The sequence below is a fragment of the Haematobia irritans genome, chromosome 4 (genome assembly GCF_050003625.1).
Source record: "Haematobia irritans isolate KBUSLIRL chromosome 4, ASM5000362v1, whole genome shotgun sequence".
Classification (NCBI taxonomy): domain Eukaryota; kingdom Metazoa; phylum Arthropoda; class Insecta; order Diptera; family Muscidae; genus Haematobia; species Haematobia irritans.
The window spans coordinates 38,621,941-38,639,595 of record NC_134400.1 but is presented as its reverse complement, the minus strand read 5'-3'; the positions used below and the strand labels follow the sequence as shown (position 1 = coordinate 38,639,595).

The following is a 17,655-nucleotide window of genomic DNA, read 5'->3' as shown; positions in this document are numbered from 1 at the left end:
ACTATCAGTTATTCCGGACGGAATGTCGGTGTTTGTAATGCGCTTTACAGACTATCAGTTATTCCGCATGGAATGTCGGTGTTTGTAAAGAATCTTACAGTGTGTCGGATCGATATGACTTGTCGGCGAACTAAATAATCGGTAAATGAGTTATCGATCCCATAAACATGCAGCAGTATCGATTATGCCTTCGGACTTAACTTTTAATGTTCACAATATATGGGATATGTTCGACACGAGCACTGTCGTCCGGAATAACTGATAGTCTGTAAAGCGCATAAAGAATCTTACAATGCGTCGCATCGATACGACTTGTCGGCAATGACTAAATAATCGGTTAATGTCCCTGCCAGCATTTCAAAGTTCCATTTCAACCTCATCGTTACCACAGACTCGTAAATGTCACTTCAACCATCATGAAAAGGTACATCAAAAAGTACATGCAAGTAATTTGCCATCCCTACTGTTAAAAAAACCATTTTTTTTTGTGAAACGCCAAGCGCAACCAGCTTGTTATATTTTAATTAAATAAAAACGAAAATAAAGTTCTGAAAACATAGATTATACGCTTAAAATTGTGAAAGGTATATTGGTGAACAATTTGGTGATTTTCCAAATGGAATAAAGTGATTGTTTTTCAGATATTTTACAGACACGCTGCCTCCATGGAATAAAAACACTGGTTGATAGACGCAGCAACATGTAACTCGCTACTTGTAACTCAACACCATCATTAATGCCAAAAATTATGTTAAATGTAATGTGATAGTGGTATAAATGTTATATTTTTAAGAATTTGTAAATGTTTAATCAAATTAATAAATATCTAAACAAACGTGTTTTACTCGACCACAATGATTCTTTTACAACTATCTTAAAATGCACTTTTTCTGATTGTTTGGAGGGTCCCTTATTGGCGTCGTTCTAAATTGATCTATAAAGGCACCTAATAATTGCACTCATGCGAAACATTTTTGTAGTAACTTGGCGTGGTACAACTTCTCAATAGTGACGGCGCTTTTCCGACGAGTTTTTGATGTCGTATATGATTGTTTTCGACGTAGTGGGGATTCTCAAAAGAGTCCCCAAATTCAAAAAATGTTGGCAGGGGTGTTATTGATCCCATAAATATGCAGCAGTATCGATGAAAAATACCGGAAAATCCCAGGATTCTATATTTTGATATCTCGAATCCCGGGATTTTAAAAAATCGATACTGACCCTGCCAGCATTTCAAAGTTCCATTTCATCCTCATCGCTACCACAGACTCGTAAGTGACACTGCAACAATCGCCAACTGTGATAGTATCTTGCCATCACTATTCAACATCAATCTTTTATTAATGCATAAAAATATGTTAAATGTGATGTAATAGTCGTATAAATGTTATATTTATGACTATTTATAAATGTTTAATAAAATTAATAAACATCTAAACAATCGTGTTTTACTTGACCACAATGATTCTTTTACAACTATCTTAAAATGCACTTTCTCTGATTGTTTGAAGGGGCTCTTATTGGTGTCCTTCTAAATGTATCCAGAAGGGCACCTAATAATTGCACTCATGGGATACTTTTTTGTAGTAACTTGGCGTGGTACAACTTCTCAATAGTGACGGCGCTTTTCCGAGGAGTTTTGGATATCGTATACGACTGTTTTCGACGTAGTGGGGATTCTCAGAAGCGCCCCCAAACTCAAAAACTGTTGGCAGGGGAATGACAGTCCTATTCGAGACATATGCCAGATATTGGTCACACTATAGGTTATGTTAAAAAATCGATACTACAGCTTGTTAAAATAATCGATAACACATTTATCGATATTTTACTTATCGCCGACAATTCTAATCGCTTAGCCACAATGTAAGATTCTTGACAAAAACAAACATTTCGTCCGTAAAAACATATATTTTTAACGGCACTTTGAACGTTCTCCATATCCAGGGATGTATGTTCCAAACCGTGTTAAACGAGTTAGCGACATCTATGCGGTTGGCATTTGTATTCTCATCGAACGAATTATTATTTCTCTTTTTGCTTACTCTATCTCTTATCATTTCTCTCTATATTTACCATTGAGTTGTCAAAGTCGTATTTATTAATCCAATTACAATGGAAACGCCACATAATTCTGCTACAAAAGGTATGTGAAGAATCAAAATAAAACATTGAAAACAAACTTCCAAGCAACACTTTTAGAAATGTAGTTCCACAAAGTAAAAATCTTTGCCACAAAGTAAAAATCTTTGCCTATTGGAGGCACGGAGATCTCCTTCAAGTCAACGTTGAAATACCTAGGTGTTGAATTTGACAATCTGCTCAAATTCAACGGCCATTCCAGAGAAATGTTGAAAAAGGCTAAGAAAATCTGTGGATCATTTCACACCCTCCTAATCAACCGCTTTCTTCCTCAAGAAACCAAACTACTCATTTACAAAGTGGCTATAAGACCTGCCCTTCTGTATGCATTTCCAATCTGGTTTTCAATTTCACCATCCATTGCCATGGAATTGGAGATACTTGAAAGAAACATTATCCGGAAATGCATAGGAAAGAATTATAAAATACCGACGAAACGTTACTCGAATACTTATCTCTACCGAAACTCTAAAATAGTACCTATACTCAATTATGCTCTTTCATTACAAAGGAAATTTATCGAGCGTCTAGAAAACCACGAAAATCCTGCGATGACTGACATTTACAGGACTGAAAAATCTTCCAACTGGTCTAATCCCTCTTTCCTATCCCCCGTAGGGATAGTAAATGAGAACCTGGTCCTCCACCAGTCATACACGACCCCGTCATTTTTCGTCAAATCTACCCCTGGCTCACACAGAGGATAAACACCATCGGCTGTGATACTATCAAGTTTTTCTTTTATATTACTCACCTAGTTCTATGTTGTCACATAGTAACTTACCGTTTAATTTCATACATATCAGCAGTTAGCAACCCATACATGTTAACTCTCACATTGATTTACATATATATACATATATAAAATATATTTATATTTGCCGTACTATTATACACCCCGTTATTTCTTACATATTCTATATATATATATTTTAAAGTTCTGTTTTGTTAAGATGCTTATCTATCAAAAGCATCATGTCGTTTTAGTTTTAAGTGTTATTTAGTTTTTATCCCCATTGTCAGATAAACTCTGTCTGCCATAGTTTAATGCCTAGAGCAAGCATTGAAACTTAATAAGACTGTCATGGTACACTGTACCTCTCACTTTTACCTCTTGCACGTAGCATATTCTAAGAGCGTATATTAGAACAAAACCATTATAGTTCTAAGCACATTATTTCTAGTCATATGTTTCATTATAAGCACTTCAGATGTCGATAAAGTCTCAAATAAAGTAATACAATACAATACAAAAAACACTTTTAAACGGCAATAGGAATAAACTGTACAATAATTTGGGTGTTTACTATTTTTTTTGCTCTCATCATAGAATTCGAAGTTACTGGTATTTCGAGAAGTGGACGTGTACGTAAAAAGTCTTCAAAACTTTTGGATTTCCTTCAGTCACCGGACGAAAGTAGCCAGAGAAAGGTGTACAAAAGATCCAACAATTCGGGAAATTTATCCAGGAATCCGGTAAAACATGGAAGAGGCCGACCAAGTCTAGCAGCTTTAAAAGCCAGACAGGAGGCAGTTGACGATGAACATGATGTGGTGGCCGACGATGATGATCTGGACAGCGAACATGATGTTGGAGAGGACAGGGAATTCGACACTGAAATGGATATACAGCCCATAAATTCCGATGAGGATGATGAAACTTTGGACGATGATGATTTAGGCCATAATCCCAGAGATGAAACAGATGATGATGGTTTCGGGGAATTGGTGGCCGATTTAGTAGGAGTCGAAGGTAGTGATAAAAACGCAAATAATCCAGATTCAAAGGTTCGAAAATCTTTGTATATGACCGAAAAGCGAATGGGTTCGTCTGGTGGTCGTTTGGAAAGAAAAGACAAAGGTAAATGTCGTTATACCGCTTACAGTTTATGGGCGCGGGAATATAGAAAAACGGCCAATTTCGGCAAAGAAGTTGATTTCCAAACTGCCCGTCGAGAATTGTGGGCTAATGTATCGAATAAAGAGAAAAACAATTGGAGACGGAAGGCTAAAATACAAGCGACTAAAGCAAAAGCCCTTGAACGGGCTGGTGGTGCTAATAAAGATGGCCGACGAGGTATGGCAACATCCACAGCCAGCACTAACTCTACTTTTATCAATAGACCTACCACTAGCCGAACAAAAAAACTTCAAATGCAAGCAGAGGAAAAACAAAAAGCCATGGAAGACATGACCGAAACCAAATCTCAAACAAAAAGGACACGAAATAACTCTCATAATAGAAAAAGTACGACCGCAGCTGGTTTAAATAAAAGTACAAATGCAGTAACCCTCTACACGAATGGTCCGACATCTAATTCTGCGGTATACAATATTAATACACCACTACCCACAATTGAACCCATAGATGCAGCAGCCCATTTGAAACTTTTAGGTGAAAGTCTTACAATTATTGGAGAACGCTTAAAAGATCATGAAGGGCAAATAGCTGTTTCGGGAAGTTTGTCAGTGTTGCTGGACACACTGTTGTGTTCATTGGGACCCCTGCTATGTCTAACAACATGTTTGCCTGGCATGGACAAGAAGAGTAAGCTAAAAACAAATCTAGCAATAACGCTGGATAATATTGCTTATGTAATGCCAGGCCTTTAAGAAAATCTACAATATTAAATAATAATAATTTTAATAAAATGAAAATAATGATAATAAATATAATGAAATATTCAATAACGTCTAGCATGTGCATCACTAACTTCTAAGGGTTTGGACAAGGTAGCACGGTGGAAGTGCGATAATATTTTATGACGAAGTTGACGGATTCGATTCACGGTTGCCACATAAGCCAAAAATAGTCTCCCAAAATTTGGAAAAAATTTTACCAAAAACCTACTAAACCAAAAAAATTGAAAAATTTTATTTCTATAGAAAAATTTCTCAAAATTCTATTTCCAAAACAAATCGCCAGATTTTATTTCGATAGAAAATTTTGTCAAACTTTTAATTCTATAGAAAATTTTCCCGAAATTTTATTTCTATAGAAAATTTTCTCAAAAATTTATTTTCTATAAAAAATTTTGACAAAATTTTATTTCTTGTTGTTTTTGATCTCAGCTTAAAGCCATGTATTGACTAAACTACAAGTGTAGCTTAACCAACAGAGGAAAAGTATGCTTGTCAAATTTACTTGGGCAAAGCCCTATAGACTGCAAGATGGTTGGATGTACAGCTGTTTCGGAATTACCACATTCCTCATCAGCATCCTCTACTCTAATTTGACAAGCATACTTTTCCTCTGTTGGTTAAGCTAAACTTGTAGTTTAGTCAATGCATGGCTTTAAGCTGAGATCAAAAACAACAATAACGATTGAAGAGAAGCCAACAATAACAAACAAAACGAAATTTTATTTCTATAGAAAATGTTGTTAAAATTTTATATCTATAGAAAATTTTACTTCTATAGAAAATTTTGAAAAATTTTATTTCTATAGATAATTTTCTGAAAATTTTATTTCTATAGAAAATTTTGTCAAAATTTTATTTCTATAGAAAAATTTCCCAAAATTTTATTTCTATAGAAAATTTTCTCAATATTTTATTTCGATAGAAAATTTTCTCAAAATTTTATTTCTACAGAAATTTTGTCAAAGTTTTATTTCTACAGGAAATTTTGTCAAAAATTTTATTTCTACAGTAAATTTTGTCAACATTTTATTTCTACAGGAAATTTTGTCAAAATTTTATTTCTATAGACAATTTTTCAAAATTATCTTTCTATAGAAAATTTTTCAAAATTTTATTTCTATAGATAATTTTCTGAAAATTTTATTTCTATAGAAAATTTTGTCAAAATATTATTTCTATAGAAATTTTTGTCCAAATTTTATTTCTATAGAAATTTTTGTCCAAATTTTATTTCTAGAGTAAATTTTGTCAAAATTTTATTTCTAGAGTAAATTTGTAAAGTAACTGCGTTGGAGAGAAATATTTTGCAAAATCTAGCAAAACATCAAGAATTCTACCAATCTACTAAACAATAAACAAATCTAAAATTTTTGGTAGAATTCTAGCAATTGTGGCAACCAGGGCCTCTAATAGAAAATAATAACTAAACTCAAGCAAAATCCCATATCTCCAGTAATTTGAATTCGGATAATATAGACACTGATGCGCATCGTTTAGCCCAAACCTATAAAAATATCTATGCAATTATTTCGTGTATATACGAGTATGTCATAGACTCGCACTTTATTACATCATAGTACATAAAAACCCTAAAGCTATAGGTTTTAAGGAATGATTTAAGGTAAATAATGTAGTCAATTTGGGACTATTTATAATTAAAGATCGTTGTACAAATTTCCAACAGACTTTACATTTTTTTAATCACTAGCTAAACAAAACGTAATGTTTAAAAACAAAAAAACTAATCGAAAAATATTCCACAAATTTGTAAGGATTTTGTTTCCATAATGAACACAACTAATATGCTTAAAAAATAAATATAGGTCAATCGATTCGTTTCAATTTCAAAAACGAAAAGGGAGGAATGTTTTTAAAAAAAATATGGATGTCTATCAAAAACCCTTGAGCATGACTTCCTAAACGTCTTCAACAGTCTCAATAAGTAAAATATGGCTTCTGCAATTGTCATCATTGCTATTGCTGTTGTTTAGAGGCGATATGCTATAATTGTTGAGATAATCCTGCTGCTGAGATGTTATCACCGGCTCCGGCAGTTTTTCTTGCTACACGGCATACTAAAACAGGTGCTACACATATTTCAATATCGATTGATTTGTCAGATGCTATGGACAGAGTTTCAGTCCAACATGGTACCGCATTTTGAGGATCGACAGAAACACGTTGAGATTTCTCAGGATCCAGAGAAGTGGAGAAGCTATCGTCGAGTATTAATGCGGCCGCTTCTGGATTAATCTAAAACAAAAACAGATTTTAAGAGTTTTTAATTTTCTTTTGCACGAAAAAAATACTGCAATAAGTTTTATAGAATGTTAACGATAAAATTGGGTCTTTTCGGAAACACATTGTTGAGCTGCATGGACTGGCAACAAATTCAAGCTTTCGGCATTAAATTATTGCAGGTATGAAAATTTTCAATTATTTTTTATTTCAAACAAAATATCCAACAAAAAATCATCTACAACAGCTACGCAACAATTAAAATTGCGAAGCAGTTGCTAGAGAAGTCCCCAGGCATACCTTCCCTGAAATAAGTAGTGCTTTTAAAGCATATAATCACCAAATACAGTTTGTCAAGAAAGTGTTTTGACAATGGGATAAAAATTATGTTTTGTTTCAAAATTAAATATAATGAAATTTAAAAAAAAAATATTTTATTATGTATTTTGCAAAGTATACATACGTACACAGAATTAAAAATTTAATAAAATATTTAATATTTCAATTATTTCTAGAATTTGAAATAGTTGGCAATGTCAAAAGACTTTCTTGACATACTGTATGTAATCACTTATTCGTAGATATACCAAAGATTGCAAATCTCAAAAATATTGACTTCTCTAGCCGATTTTGACAACAATTTTCTATAGAAATAAAATTTTGACAAAATTTTCTATAGAAATAAAATTTTGCAAAAATTTTCTATAGAAATAAAATTTTGAGAAAATTTTCTATAGAAATAAAATCTTTAGAGAATTTTCTATAGAAATAAAATTTTGAAAAAAAATCTAAAGAAACGAAATTTTGAGAAAACATTCTATAGAAAGAAAATTTTGACAAAGTTTTTTTTATAGAAATAAAATTTTGACAAAATTTTCTATAGAAATAAAATTTTACAAAAATTTTCTATAGAAATAAAATTTTGACAAAATTCTCTATAGAAATAAAATTTTGACAAAATTTTCTATAGAAATAAAATTTTGACAAAATTTTCTATAGAAATATTTGTGGTAAGATTTTCTTAAATTTTTTTGGCACGAGTGGTAACCGTGGTTGGCACGAGTGGCCACCGTGGTGCAATGGTTAGCATGCCCGCCTTGCACACACAAGGTCGTGGGTTCGATTCCTGCTACGACCGAACACCAAAACGTTTTTCAGCGGTGGATTATCCCACCTCAGTAATGCTGGTGACATTTCTGAGGGTTTCAAAGCTTTTCTAAGTGGTTTCACTGGAATGTGGAACGCCGTTCGGACTCGGCTATAAAAAGGAGGTCCCTTGTCATTGAGCTTCACATGGAATCGGGCAGCACTCAGTGATAAGAGAGAAGTTCACCACTGTGGTATCACAATGGACTGAATAGTCTAAGTGAGCCTGATACATCGGGCTGCCACATAACCTAACCTAACCTAACCGTGGTTGCCACAGATTGTTAAAGAGCAAGTCTGACATCTAATTTCCTCCTCTAGAGCCACCAAAATGTAAAAATTATTAAAAAATGTGTTGAATGAAAAAATAGCTATATTGTGCCTCTACGTCCTACAAGATGCTAAATATTAGAAAAAAACCTACATGTGGGGAATTTCCCCTACTTCTGATAACACTGTGGGGAAGACTTAAACACTAAGTCCATAAACCATATTTGTTAGAAGGTATGCCCCTAAAATCCTTTACGAACTTGTTAAGTGTCGGCCACATCATTTTTATATTAATGATGTGGCCGACATCATTAATATAAAAATTCCGTTTGTAACACATCGAAATATTGCTCTAAGACCCCATAAAGTATATATTCTGGGTCGTGGTGAAATTCTGAAACGATCTGAGCATGTCCGTCCGTCCGTCTGTTGAAATCACGCTAACTTCCGAACGAAACAAGCTATCGACTTGAAACTTGGCACAAGTAGTTGCTATTGATGTAGGTCGGATGGTATTGCAAATGGGCCATATCGGTCCACTTTTACGTATAGCCCCCATATAAACGGACCCCCAAATTTGGCTTGCGAAGTCTCTAAGAGAAGCAAATTTCATCCGATCCGGCAAAAATTTGGTACATGGTGTTAGTATATGGTCTCTAACAAGCATGCAAAAATTGGTTCACATCGGTCCATAATTATATATAGCCCCCATATAAACCGATCCCCCGATTTGGCTTGCGGAGCCACTAAGAGAAGCAAATTTCATCCGATCCGGCTGAAATTTGGTACATGGTGTAAGTATATGGTCTCTAACAACCATGCAAAAATTGGGTCACAACGGTCCATAATTATATATAGCCCCCATATAAACCGATCCCCAGATTTGGCTTGCGGAGCCTCTAAGAGAAGCAAATTTCATCCGATCCGGCTGAAATTTGGTACATGGTGTTAGTATATGGTCTCTAACAACCATGCAAAAATTGGTCCACATCGGTCCATAATTATATATAGCCCCATATAAACCGATCACCAGATTTGACCTCCGGAGCCTCTTGGAAGACCAAAATTTATCTGATTCAGTTGAAATTTGGTACGTGATGTTAATATATGGCCTCAAACAATCGTGCAAAAATTGGTCGATATCGGTCCATAATTATATATAGGCCCCATATAAACCGATCCCCAGATTTGACCTCCGGAGCACCTTGGGAGAGCAAAATTCTTCCCATCACGGTTGGTACGTGATGTTAGTATATGGTATCCAACAACCATGTAGGAATTGGTTCCTATCAGTCCATAATAATATATAGCTCCCATATAAACCGATCCCCAGATTTGACCTCCGGTGCCTTTTGGAGAAGCAAAATTCATCCGATCTGGTTGAAATTTGGTACGTGGTGGTAGTATATGATATTTAACAACCATGGGAGTTGAAATTTGTGGATGACAGTCTTTCGTAGAAGTTTCTACGCAATCCATGGTGGAGGGTACATAAGATTCGGCCTGGCCGAACTTACGGCCGTATATACTTGTTTTAATTTTTAATTTGCTCCTCTTGTCTTTAACCGAACCCATTCTCATTTGTTCGTTTTTGTTTTACACTTACCATTTCTGTTTGACACACATAACGATGTGCTACCAACGCTGCTTTCGCTGCTCCAACTTTAGTATCTTTCCATGCTGACTCTTTCACGGTTAACAATGCTTGAAACGCCAAAGTATGTAAATGTATGCGGGAAACCATTCTTCTTTTTGTCTTTATAACAGTTGATGCATTTCGATAATACTCTTTGGCTAGCATAGAAAATACTTTACGCATATGATCCAATGTTGCACCCACTCTAGGATTACAATCTGTGGCAAAACTAGTTTTTCCATATTCCATAACCTGAACTAAATTCTCCAATTCCTGTTCATTCATACCCAATGAGTCGACATAGGGTAGTATGTATGTTCTTAGCTGCTGTAGTAATTCAATTTCCACATAGGAAGCCATTTCAAAATGTATTTGTGTATGCGGTGTAAGATCATTTATTTGTTTATTGACCTTTAGAAGACGTTCTTCTCTTACACCCACTTCAAATTTATAGCTATCCATCATTTGTATACCGCTAATAACAAATAAGTCGGGTTGATATTGTTTCACGGCCTTTTGTAAATTCTCCAATGAGTTTAAATGGGGATTATTCAGATCATTGTGTAGAATATAACGATTAGCCCTAGGGGCTGTATATGGACCCCATTTCTCTCCTGCTTTATATTCTAATATTAAGTGAATATCATCGTCGTCTATTTGATCCCCTGCAATTTTTATGGAATTTGGAATAAGGCGACGCAATCTGGAATAAAGAAAAATGATGAAAAGAACGATTTGGTATTTTTTTTCCATTTACTTACTTGTGTGACATACGTGCTCCCAGTAAAACTTCCCAGCCTTCCTTATCAAAACGTATACCCATTAAAGGAGCATTGCCACCAATGACCCATTGTATACTATCCTTGTGTTGTTTCTTGGCAATTTGTATTAACTTCCTAAATAAATATGAATTTGGCATAACACGTCTAGGCGAGAGGAAAAGATTAAAAAAAAATATTGAATAAATTTAATAAAACAAAATGCATGAAATATTGGACATAGACCCCAATATTATAAAATATACGGGCTAAAGACACCATGTATCTTGATACAGCCTATTTTAGGTGGAGAGGATGCACATCAGGTTAGGTTAGGTGGAAGCCCGATGTATCAAGCTAACATAGACTATTCAGTCCATTGTGATACCACAGTGGCGAACTTCTGTCTCTTATCACTGAGTGCTGCCCGATTCCATGTTAAGCTCAATGACAAGGGACCTCCTTTTTATAGCCGAGTCCGAACGGCGTTCCATTGCAGTAAAACCACTTAGAGAAGCTTTGAAACACTCAGAAATGTCACCAGCATTACTGAGATGCCCCGCTGAAAAACTTTTTGGTGTTCGGTCGAAGCAGGAAACGAACATAGCAAGGCGGGCATGCTAACCATTTAACCATTGCACCACTGTGGCTCCCAAAATGCACATCAGGTTTGTGTGCGTCTGTTTTATATGCAAATAAGGGTATGCTTCAATAACATAGCAGCATTTAGCATTTCTATAGTACGTGGCACTATATAACACAGCTCCGTTTATCACATCACAATGGAATCGTGGCCATTGAAAATGGAAAAAACAACAATTTCCTTTCATTGTACTTACTCGGTGGCTGCTCCATTTCCAAAGTAATAACCAAATGTCTGCAATAATTCATTTTCATCATTCACCTCATCTACGGTGAATTCTATTTCCGATTTGATTTCCGGAATTATTTCACTCGAGTAATTTAGAAATTCTGTTGCGCTTATAATTAAATCACTGCATGCTCCATAACCCAATGCTACCTTCAATTTTGGGTCATTTGCTGAAGGTCGTTTAAGATTTTCGATGGCAAGTAAACTGGTTAATATTAAAGTCACTTTATTCAGTTGCTTCAGTGAAATATAGGCTTGCCACACAATCGATATCAAGGCCGCAAAAACGGAAAATGTTGTAAACAACGATGTATACTTTAATAAAGACATCTTATTGGTTAGTTTTTCATGTTCGATCTCAGGTTTATGCAAAAAAATTAAAACAAGGAACTGCAATGTAAAAGCCAAAAAAGCCGACTCGACTCGACTCTCTTTCTTGTTTGTTTAACATAGGGATGCCATTGTGGATACTTGAAATCTCATCAACAATAGAAGGGAGTAGAAAAAAATCCATAAGTGAACGTCACCGTATTTATTATGTTATACCGTTAGAACCGTTAAAACAATCACCACTAACCATCTATATAATCACAAAAAGATACCAAAACCGAAAATCAATTGCATATATGCATTAGAATTCGATTTGCTAGCCGGCAAACTTTTCTTCAATGGCAATGTTTTGTACAAAATGACATCCCTATTTTACTAATAATGAAGAAAGTTTCTCTAAAACAGCTGATCGCAGCTGTTCTCTGAAAAGTGTTGCCGTCATGTCACTGACTGCAATACAGGGCGGCACAAAATAAACATTTATCTATTTATTTTACAACCAAGCCGAAATGGCCATATACGGTTACAGGGATACTCAAAATAAAAAAATTACATTAAATTTACTTTAAAAAAAAATTATACAAATAATTAGGACTACAATCAAGGACTGCAAAGACTTGACATATAATTATACCTTAATACTAAGTATATATCTTACTACTATATGTAGACTACGTTACAAAAACAATTTGATATATAAATATAAAAATTTAGGAATTGATTACTACTCTCAAATGCCTATTAACGCAGGTTATTAACCAATAAGTTTAATTATTTGCAACTAAAAATTTAATATTTTAAATAATATATATTTTTATGTTAACAATTTTTAATCCTCGAACTTATATATTTGAGTTATTTTATATTTGATTTCTAATTTTTGTTTTATATTTAATAAAAACTAACTAGGACTGCATAAACTTGACATATAGTTACACCTTAATACTAAGGTTAAACAGCGTTGGGAACTAACATACAATATTTAGACAATAAAAGCAGGATGAGCATTAGTGTGTAAATATAACCATAGCGATAGGCGGTTGGCTAAACATTTTTGCCGCGACACCAAATACATTTAAGCTTGTCTGCTAATATATCCTTTTTTCAAAATTTCATTTCTATAGAAAATTTTGACAAAATTTTATTCCTATAGAAGAAAATTTTGTCAACATCTACTTTTATAGAAAATTTTGTCCTAATTTTATTTCTATAGAAAATTTTGTCCAAATTTTATTTCTATAGAAAATTTTGTCAAAATTTTCTTTCTATAGAAAATTTTGTCCAAATTTTATTTCTAAAGAAAATTTTCTCAAAATTTTATTTCTATAGAAAATGTCGTCAAAATTTTATTTCTATAGAAAATGTTGTCAAAATTTTCTTTCTATGGAAAATTTTATCAAAATTTTATTTCTACCGAAATTTTTGTCAAAATTTTAATTTTATAGAAAATTCTGTCAAATTTTTAATTTTATAAATTTTTTTTCAAAATTTTATTTCTATAGCAAATTTTGCTAACATAGTATTTCTATAGAAAATTTTGTGGAAAATTTTATTTCTATAGAGCTTTTTGTCAAAATTTTATTTCTATAAAAAATGTTGTCAAAATTTTATTTCTATAAAAAATTTTGTCAAAATTTTTTTCCTATATAAAATTTTGTCGAAAATTGTATTTCTATAGAAAATTTTGTCAAACAATTATTTCTATAGAAAATATTTTCTCAAAATTTTATTTCTATAGAAAATTTTTTCAAACAATCATTTCTATAGAAAATTTTGTCAAAATTTTATTTCTATAGAAAATTTTGTCCAAATTTTATTTCTATAGAAAATTTTGTCCAAATTTTATTTCTATAGAAAATTTTGTCCAAATTTTATTTCTAAAGAAAATTTTCTCAAAATTTTATTTCTATAGAAAATGTTGTCAAAATTTTCTTTCTATGGAAAATTTTATCAAAATTTTAATTTTATAGAAAATTCTGTCAAATTTTTAATTTTATAGAATTTTTTTTTTTCAAAATTTTATTTCTATAGAAAATTTTATCAAAATTTTATTTCTATAGAAAATTTTCTCAAAATTTTATTTCTATAGAAAATTTTATCAAAATTTTATTTCTATAGAAAATTATATCAAAATTTTATTTCTATAGAAAATTTTGTCGAAAATGTTGTTTCTATAGAAAATATTTTCTCACAATTTTATTTTTATAGAAAATTTTGTCAATATTTTATTTCTATAGAAAATTTTGTCAATATTTTATTTCTATAGAAAATTTTGACAAAGTTTTATTGCTTTAGAATATTTTGTAAAAATTATATTTCTATAGAAAATTTTGCCAAATTTGTAATTCTTTAATTTTTTTTTAAATTGTATTTTCTATCTCTGGTGTCACTTACGAGTCTGTGATAGCGATGACGACGTAATGGAACTTTGAAATACTGGCAGGTACACTACCGATAAAAATTGTCCATGTTCTTTGTCCGCTACAATTGGTGAGCTTCGCCCTTCGGGTGAACTTATTATTACACACTTTGACAAGAACAGTTAAATTGATTTCTATAGAAAATATTTTCTCAAAATTTTATTTCTATAGAAAATATTTTCTCAAAATTTTATTTCTATAGAATTTTTTTTCAAACAATCATTTCTATAGAAAATTTTGTCAAAATTTTATTTCTATAGAAAATTTTATCAAAATTTTATTTCTATAGAAAATGTTGTCAAAATTTTATTTCTATAGAAAATGTTATTTCTATAGAAAATTTTATCAAAATTTTATTTCTATAGAAAATTTTCTCAAAATTTTATTTCTATAGAAAATTTTATCAAAATTTTATTTCTATAGAAAATTTTATCAAAATTTTATTTCTATAGAAAATTTTGTCGAAAACGTTGTTTCTATAGAAAATATTTTCTCACAATTTTATTTTTATAGAAAATTTTGTCAATATTTTATTTCTATAGAAAATTTTGTCAATATTTTATTTCTATAGAAAATTTTGACAAAGTTTTATTGCTTTAGAATATTTTGTAAAAATTATATTTCTATAGAAAATTTTGTCAAAATTTGTAATTCTTTAAATTTTTTTTTGTTAAATTGTATTTTCTATCTCTGGTGTCACTTACGAGTCTGTGATAGCGATGACGACGAAATGGAACTTTGAAATACTGGCAGGTACACCACCGATAAAAATTGTCCATGTTCTTTGTCCGCTACAATTGGTGAGCTTCGCCCTTTGGGTGAACTTATAGTCCGTTATTATTACACACTTTGACAAGAACAGTTAAATTGAAAGAAAATCTTCCATTTAACAGTGTTATCCTCCTCTATTTGAGTTTATGTATACGCTTAATGTTTAAACTTAGGTAAACAAGAAAATACGAATATTAACAAATTTGTTGGCATGTAAATACAACGACATACAATTTACAACCATGAGTCAACGATCTACCAATCCAGCCAGAGGCAAATTCCAAAAAAAAAAATATATATAAAACAAAAACCACAAAATACCGGTGTCTGACCATGCACTTGAAATGTGAGTTTCGAATATAACAATCAAATGAAATTGTAATGATCTGCTTTTATGGGAGTATTTTTTAATTGGATGTGAGAGCTGACAAATAAATTGTAAATGTTTTGTTTGTTTTTTGTTTTTTTTTTTGTTTTTAATACAATGTCCATTTATTTTTTTTATTTTTAGTTGATGTTATGGACCCTAACATCACAAATTCTATACGATATTAAATCCTGTTATGCACAAAATTGACAAAATTTTCTATAGAAATAAAATTTTGACAAAATTTTCTTTAGAAATAAAATTTTGATAAAATTTTCTATAGAAATAAAATTCTGACAAAAATTTATATAGAAATAAAATTCTGACAAAAATTTATATAGAAATAACATTTTAACAACATTTTCTATAGAAATAAAATTTTGACAAAATTCTCTATAAAAATAAAATTTTAACAAAATTTTCTATAGAAATAAAATTTTGACAAAATTTTCTATAGATCTTAATTTTGACAAAACTTTCCATAGAAATAAAATTTTGACAAAATTTTCTATAAACATTTTGACAAAATTTTCTATAGAAATATCATTTGGAAAAAAAATTCTATAGAAGTAAAATTTTGACAAAATTTTCTATAGAAATAAAATTTTGACAACATTTTCAATGGAAATAAAATTTGGACAAAATTTTAATATATAAATTTAGACAAAATTTTCTATAGAAATAAAATGTTTGCAAAATTTTCTATTGCAAGAAAATTTTGAAAAAAATTTGTATAGAAATAAAATGTTGATAAAATTTTGTATAGAAATAAAATTTTTATAAAATGTTCTATAGAAATAAAATTTTGACAAAATTTTCTATAGGAATAAAATTTTGACAAAAAATTGTTTTGGGTGATTGTTTGTTAATTTGCATTACGTTTGGACCACCGTTTAAAATGAAAATAAATGATATATTAAATTGATTCGATAAACAAAGACGTTAGTGTAGACTCACTTAAAATATATGCAGAAAATTTTTGCTAAAAAATTCATTTTGGAAGTAGAAATTCGATACATCATTTAGGATTAATCGATTATGTTGATTTTTTTTGGAATGACTTGGCAGGGTAATTGGGTAATGAAATATAGATTTCTTCCGCACTTATGATGTTTCCTAGTGCTTATGACGAATGGTTTTATATCGTCTTTGCAAAGAAATTTGCAAACAATTATAACTACATAATTTATACTACATACAATGGTACAAGAGTTTATTTTATTCACGGGGCGATATACCATAGAATGGGGGATATGCTAGGTTAGTTATGCTGTTTGACATTAATCGCAATTTGGACAGATAGCTCATATATTTTGGTAACGATTATAGAGATGTTTAAATTTCAATTTTTAAACGAAGTTCACTAAATATTTTATTTTATTGTATTTTTAGTTTCAGTTTTTATTTTCATGTTTATGTCTTAAGTCTTTTGTTTGGGTTTAATGAACTTTACTCATTATTGGGAAAAAATTTGAAATCGTAGTTAAAGAGTATCTAAACATTTTATGAGGGATCAATGTTTCCTACTTTTATTATGGAATAGAAGGGCAAAAGATACTTAATACATCAGTGGAACGTTTCAACTAATCATTTCAAATATATAATTACCCCACAAATAAAATTTTGACGAAATTTCCTATAGAAATAAAATTTTGAAAAAATTTTTTATATAAATAAAATTTTGACAAAATTTTCTATAGAAATAAAATTTTGACAAAATTGTCTATAGAAATAAAATTTTGACAAAATTTTCTATAGAAATAAAATTTTGATAAAATTTTCTATAGAAATAAAATTTTGACAAAATTTTCTATAGAAATAAAATTTTGACAAAATCTTCTATAGAAATAAAATTTTGACAAAATTTTCTATAGAAATAAAATTTTGACAAAAATTCAATAGAAATAAAATTTTGACAAAATTTTCAATGGAAATAAAATTTTGAGAACATTTTCTATAGAAATAAAATTTTGACAAAGTTTTCTATAGAAATAAATTTATGAGAAAAATTTTTATAGAAATAAAATTTCAACAAAATTTTCTATGGAAATAAAATTTTGACA

At 30.9% G+C, this 17,655-nt stretch overlaps 2 protein-coding genes and 1 long non-coding RNA gene across 3 annotated transcripts; 2 read left to right on the top strand and 1 right to left on the bottom strand.

The window, feature by feature from the left end:
• Positions 1-348: 348 nt before the first annotated feature.
• LOC142237084 (uncharacterized) lies at positions 349-849 on the top strand. The gene is made up of 2 exons (XR_012722329.1): positions 349-584; positions 642-849. It is a non-coding gene; the product is annotated as an uncharacterized LOC142237084 (long non-coding RNA).
• A 1,149-nt stretch (positions 850-1,998) lies between these two features.
• On the top strand, positions 1,999-4,833 carry LOC142234634 (uncharacterized). The gene is made up of 2 exons (XM_075305792.1): positions 1,999-2,146; positions 3,473-4,833. Exons 1-2 carry the CDS (start codon positions 2,116-2,118, stop codon positions 4,753-4,755), a joined length of 1,314 nt encoding a protein of 437 aa, XP_075161907.1. The 5' UTR covers positions 1,999-2,115; the 3' UTR covers positions 4,756-4,833.
• Positions 4,834-6,309: 1,476 nt separating this feature from the next.
• LOC142234408 (ADP-dependent glucokinase) lies at positions 6,310-12,159 on the bottom strand. Its single transcript, XM_075305533.1, has 4 exons — positions 11,673-12,159; positions 10,837-11,001; positions 10,046-10,778; positions 6,310-7,038 (listed from the first exon to the last, which is right to left on the bottom strand). The coding sequence occupies exons 1-4, from the start codon at positions 12,032-12,034 to the stop codon at positions 6,787-6,789; spliced, it is 1,512 nt and encodes a 503-aa protein (XP_075161648.1). The 5' UTR covers positions 12,035-12,159; the 3' UTR covers positions 6,310-6,786.
• Positions 12,160-17,655: the final 5,496 nt, after the last annotated feature.

Coding starts and splice junctions, on each gene's coding strand:
- LOC142234634 (XM_075305792.1), top strand. CDS start 2,116: ATGGAAACGCCACATAATTCTGCTACAAAAG. Junction 2,147..3,472: donor ACATAATTCTGCTACAAAAG/GTATGTGAAGAA, acceptor CTCTCATCATAG/AATTCGAAGTTACTGGTATT.
- LOC142234408 (XM_075305533.1), bottom strand. CDS start 12,034: ATGTCTTTATTAAAGTATACATCGTTGTTTACAACATTTTCCGTTTTT. Junction 10,779..10,836: donor GGAGCACGTATGTCACACAA/GTAAGTAAATGG, acceptor TCTTTATTCCAG/ATTGCGTCGCCTTATTCCAA. Junction 7,039..10,045: donor ATGTGTGTCAAACAGAAATG/GTAAGTGTAAAA, acceptor TTTTTGTTTTAG/ATTAATCCAGAAGCGGCCGC.